The 6000-nt window shown below is 40.4% G+C and overlaps 1 protein-coding gene across 2 annotated transcripts in view; it reads right to left on the bottom strand.

Annotated features, from left to right (window-relative positions):
• Window positions 1-782: 782 nt before the first annotated feature.
• The window catches only part of LOC124098193 (cadherin-related family member 3-like), a 66513-nt gene continuing 61295 nt past the window's right edge, over window positions 783-6000 (bottom strand). For both annotated transcript variants that reach the window (XM_046452930.2, XM_046452929.2), the window contains exons 18-19: window positions 4948-4996; window positions 783-1298 (exon numbers count right to left, since the gene is read on the bottom strand). In XM_046452930.2, coding sequence (XP_046308886.1) covers window positions 1138-1298; window positions 4948-4996 — 210 coding nt within the window. In that variant the 3' untranslated portion in view covers window positions 783-1137. The remainder of the gene's footprint in view (window positions 1299-4947; window positions 4997-6000) is intronic.

Raw genomic sequence — 6000 nt, 5'->3', positions numbered from 1 at the left:
TGGGGTCAGGAAGGGAGGGGCAGCAGGAAGAATAACCCTTCCAGGACATACCCCTAGTGACCCACCTCCTCCAGCCATTGTCCCCACCTGCCTACAGTTACCACACAGTCAGTCATTCAAATTAGGATGGATGACTAGGTTACAGTTCACACAATCTAATCATTTTATCTCTGAATATTCCTGCATTAACAGGAGATTTGGGGGAACACTTCATATCCAAACAATGAGTCTTCCAAGCTGATAGATATATTCTGATTTGAATATTAGTTAATTGCTTATAGTGTATTTATCTGCATATAGTGAATGAGATTAATTTTAATAAATACTATCCCAGGCTAAACTTCATTTGTGACTACAGATTCACATTATGGATTTTCATTTGGAATATGGATTTGGCCTCTCCCATGAACATCCCTACTCCAGCCTTTCAACAACCCTCGTTCTTCTGTCGAATTTCTTCTGATAGATCAGGAGGGAGATGGAGAGGCCATATGTATTTTGAAAGTTATTTGCCTAAGTGCATAGCTCTCAAAAAACTTGATTCTGACTTTTCCTTGGCAAGTCATGAATAAGTAAAGTTTTCAGGTGATCATTCTCCACAGAGTTATAAAAAGAAAATTAAAAGCAAGATCAATTGTGCTTTTGAAAAATACTAAAAAAAAAAAAAAAAAACTGCATTTTTTATAACTACCAGAAACCAAGAATTTCTAAAGCTAATTCCTATTTCTGTTCTGTGGGTCATGGTGGCATAAGCATTCTGAATTAAAAGCCAGAGGTCTGTATTCACATATTCAAATTAATTTATTCAGCAAATAAGCATAGAGTCCACCCTGACTCGGCCAAGTATGTGTTGGGTTTACAGTTGTGGGCAAAACAAAATCTCTGATCTAAAGAAGCATGTTAAACTGGGCAAAGAGAAACAAAGGACAGAGGCCAATTCAGTCTCTGGTTTTCAACAAAACACATCAAGAGGTCAAAGTTCAACCATCTGATGTCCTCTCCAAGACACTGACCTGGAAGATTACAGGAAGCTATCAACAAACAAATAGCTGGCCTCCCATCTACAACTGAATTTCAGAAAGCCAAGTAAAAAACTTGTCCACGACAGTCGCATGCACAAAAACGCACTGGAAAATGCTATCCTTGCAGAGGAATTTGAGCGGAGGTAGATTGCTCAGAAGGGTGGGCGTCTGGGAGGGAATACACATCCGTCAAGGCCTCCTCCTCCCGGTGCCTGGGAGGCTTCTTCCACTTTCTTGCACCTGTTCTGCTGTTGTATTTGTACACATTCCCAGACACTGTGAGAGGAAAGACCAAAACACAGGGACAGTGAACCACAACCAACCTGCAAAACATTTATGCATTGCACCAAACGTTTATTGAGCATTTGCTACACAGCTGACACAGTGACAAGTTTCTCTTCTCAAGTCTTTGGAAACAAAATGAGGTATGGTGTGACTTTACAGACAGTGACATCTGGAAAATTCTCTTGTGGGACGGAACCATTCTGCATCTTGGCTGTGATGGCAGTTATATAAATCTTTACATATGATTCAATTTCATAGAACTATATTTTATATATATATATATATATATATATATATATATATATATATATATTTATATGTACACATACATATACATATATATGTGTGTGTGTGTATACATACATATTTTTAAATGTATAGTTGTAGATGGACACAATGTCTTTATTTTATTTATTTATGTGGTGCTGAGGATAGAAACCAGTGTCCCACACATGAGAGGCAAGCACTCTACCACTGAGCCACAACCCCAGCCCACATATATATATTTTAAGTACATGTAAAAGTCAGGCAAGATGGTACATGCCTGTAATCCCAGCAGCTCAGGAGGCTGAGGCAGGAGGATTGCAAGTTTGAGGCCAGCCTCAGCAACTCAGCAAGGCCCTAAGCAACTCAATGAGATCCTGTCTCTAAATATAATACAAAAGAAAAGGGCTGGGGATTTGTCTCAGTGGTTGAGTGCCCCTGGATTCAATCCCCAGTACCAAAAATTAAAAATTAAAAAATTTTAAAAATTAAAAATAAATAAAAAGGACTAAAGATATAACTGAGTGGCAAAGCACCCCTCAGTTCAATCCCTAGCACCAAAAATAAAAAGTACACTTAAAAAAAAAAACTGATGAAATCTGAGTAGTCTGTGGTCTATTACATTGTATGGCACCAATGCCAATTTTCTGGTTTGGGCACTATTAAAAAAAATGACCTTTAAGAGAAGCTTGGTGACAGAGGAGTACATATACAGTAACTCTGTAGTATTTTTGGAAATTGTTTGTGGGTCTGTAATTATTTTAAAAACAAAAGTTTAAAAAAAACATGTCCCCCCCACCCCAAAAAAAATTATCCTCTAATTGTTCTAAGGTTTTACTAACCATGTTCATAGAAATAATAGTTAAATGAGAGTAATATACAAGAGAAAAAGATGCAAGGCAGAGCCTGATGAAGTCAATCGTTTTGTGTGTGTGTGACTAAGATGTAATTAACAAATCAACACAGTAACAGTAATAATAATGGACGACTATGTTGCTTACTACATGCCAAATCCACCCAACATCCCTATGGGGTATTTTATATATTATTAGAAACACTTTAGAAATGAGGAAACTGAGGCACGGAGATGCCGAGCCCCTTGCCATTGCCACCACTGGCAGACCTGGATTGAACCCAGGCAGTCTGGCTGCAGAGCTGTTAGGGTTGGATGTGAGGTGTCCCCCAGAAGCTCACGGGTGAGATGGTGCAGGAAGGTCCAGAGGAGACATGACTGGGTTGTCAGAGCCTTAACCCAACCAGTGAATGGATCCCTGATGGGATTAACTGGGTGGTGGCTGGAGGCAGGTGGGTGTGGCTGGAGATGGGGCATTGGGGGCGTGGCTTTGGGGTCTCTATTTGTCTCTGGAGAGTGGAGTCTCTCTCTGCTTCCTGATCACCATGTGAGCTGCTTCCCTCCAGCACACTCTTCCTCCATGATGTCCTGCCTCCCCTCGAGCCCAGAGGAGTGGAGCCTGCTGTCTATGGACTGAGACCTCTGAAACCACGAACCCCACATAAACTTTTCTCTCCTGAAATTGTTCTTGTCAGTCACAACAGCAAAAAAAGCTGACTAAAACAAGAGCTCTAAATGCTGACCACATAGATTAGGGGGCCATGTCCTATTTTACTTTTAGGGGGTTCCAAGAACAAAATAGTACCTCATGCTTCACTTTCTAAGTCCCACAGAACTTTTGATAAAAATTTTAGAAAAGACATCGTGTCCATCTATAATTAAAAATATTTTTTTTAAAAAAAAGTCCATTCATTGAAAAGGTGATTCTTCTGGCAGGGCCACCATGCTGGGGTGGACAATGCACTTCACTGAAAAGCCCCTTCCTCCAAAAAGAAAAGAATCCATTATGCCACACACTCACACACATACAAAAAAACAAAACAAACAAACAAAAAAAAAAACCTTGACCATCATTCCATACTTCATCTCAGAACTTGAAAATAAATTGCTGAGGATCAAACATCCAGGTTCAAAATAAGCCAAATGCAGGAGTCCAAACACATGGTAACCAGTCCTCCAGAATGAGAAGATGAAAACTGCTGGGCACTGGCCAAGTGCCAGTCAGGGACTGCAGTAGCTGTTGCCTATACAGATTCGTGGACGCCATTTTTTTTTTAATGGAAGAACTAGAACAGAGTTTTTGGTGGTGCACTGCTTTTTACCAGGCTGTTCACAGGTAAGCAGGGTCATGAATAGTACTAAGGATGAGGGTTCCTGTGTCAGACTGCCTGGCTTCTCATGGTAACTCTTTCCTCTTATTAAATGATGATTCTGGGCTATTGACCTTGCCTCTCCCAGTTCACTCATTTTTAAAAATAATGGTAATATAATTCCAGTGGCTCAGGAGACTGAGGCTGGAGGATCACAAGTTCAAGGCCAGCCTTGGCAATTTTGCAAGGCCTTAAGCAACTCAGAGAGACCTTGTCTCTAAATAAAATACAAAAAAGGGCTGGGGATGTGGCTCAGTGGTTAAGCACCTCTGGGTTCAATCCCTGGTACAAAAAAAAAAAAAAAGTCCTTGACATGGGTACAATAATGGTATCTCCATCACAGGAAAGTAGAAATAGAAGGCAATCTCATTGTTGGGAGGATTAAGTAGGACCTGCCATTCTGGCATAGTAATCACTCAGTAAATGTTCACGGATACTTTTAATTGATTCTTGGAAATTAAAACCCATAGGAGCATATTTAATATAAACCAGATTCAAATATGACTAGTGTGTTTTTAATTTAATAAAATATGTTTAAAAGGAGTGACTTTCTTTAGGGAGAACCTAGAAGTTAGTAATAAAGCATCAATAATTTCATGCCAAGATATCCAAAGCTGCCAGGAATTCATTAAGTATCACAAGCTGTTGTAGTACCAAGGAGACTTTCGTGACTAATGCCCCATGTTAAGTGACATTTTGCACAGTGATTTTTACAAGTTAGTACAGTTATGCTTAAACTGCACAATCACCACCATGAAGCAGACAACATAGGTTTTTCAGCTGGGAAAAGGGAGATGCAGGAAGGTTAAATGCTTTGCCCCAAGTTCATTCGGAGCATTGTTGACTGTCCACACTGAAACCCTCATCTTCTAACTTCTCCACCTCCAAGGCTTTTACAGACCCTCCAGCAACTTCCTTCCTATTCCTCCCGAATCCTTGAGGAGTGCAACTGAGTAATGGTGACATCCCCCAAACATCAGTTGCCTCCCATGATTTAACTGACTGCTTTATCTGATCCTGCCTGGCCCTAAAGGGGATGGCATTAGGACAGATCTCATTTTGCAAAGCATAATAACAAGCAATTTATTCCATATAGTTTAATATCCAAACAGGCAAAATTGGGCTTCACTCAAAAGATAATTAAGCACCATACCTGGATCAATGGCTTCTCCATCAAACATGGTCTCGTACACAATCGTTTCCTTTGAAAAAACACAGATTGTTAGCAATAAAGTTGGCTTGATAAAATTAGTTTTGATATGTGTTGAATTCTTTGAGCAGATGACTTCTTATAAATTACCTCATATTTCTAATCTATAGAGTGCTCAGCCTAGGGACCAAAACTTCTGGGTGTGCTTATCTCCTCCCAATCCCATCCCCCATATCAGTCTACTTGCCATGACCCCTGTTAACTCTGGTCTTTTTTTTTTTTTAAATTTCCCACATTTTGCAGCCAGGGGTACCAGGGATTGAACTCAGGGGTGCTTAACTACTGAGCCCCATCCCCAGCCCTTTTTTGTATTTTATTTAGAGACAGGGTCTCGCTGAGTTGCTCAGTGCCTTTGCTGTTGGCTGAGGCTGGCTTGGAACTCACAATCCTTCTGCCTCAGCCTCCCGAGCTGATGGGATGATAGGTGTGCACCACCACGCTGGGCTTACTGCCCACATTTTTTGTTGGTGCATTATAGTTGTACATAAAGGTGGGATTTGTTGTTACATATTTATACAAGCACACAATATAACAATATAATTTGGCCAATATCATTTTCTAGTATTTTCTCTTCCCTTGTCCCTCCCCCTGGTCCCTTTCCTCTCTTCTACTGATTTCCCTTCCATTTCCATGAGTTCTTTTCAGTTCCTCTTTTTTTTTAATGTGAAATTTCATCTTGATGAGAGGTATTACAGGTTACACTATGCCACTCCCCCAAATTCATACATTGGCATTCTAACCCCCAGTACCTAAGGACATCACTCCATTTGGAGATAGGGTTTTTAAAAAGTAAAATGAGGTCCTAGAGGCAGAACTTAATCCAATACAGAAAATGTTTTTATAAAAAGAGGAAATCAGGACATTAAAAGCAAAGACCACCCTCACAAACATGTGAGGACACAGCCAGAAGGCAGCTCTCAGCAAGCCGAGGAGAAAGGACTCAGAAGTACCAAACCTGCCCAACACCCTGATCATGACTTCTAGCATTGGGAACCA

The sequence above is a fragment of the Marmota monax genome, unplaced genomic scaffold, assembly GCF_021218885.2.
Source record: "Marmota monax isolate L192 unplaced genomic scaffold, Marmota_monax_Labrador192_F-V1.1 WCK01_AAM20220418_F8-fsc00042, whole genome shotgun sequence".
In the NCBI taxonomy this organism is placed as follows: domain Eukaryota; kingdom Metazoa; phylum Chordata; class Mammalia; order Rodentia; family Sciuridae; genus Marmota; species Marmota monax.
Note: the sequence above shows the minus strand (reverse complement) of the source record. Positions and strands in the feature narration are given on the sequence as shown.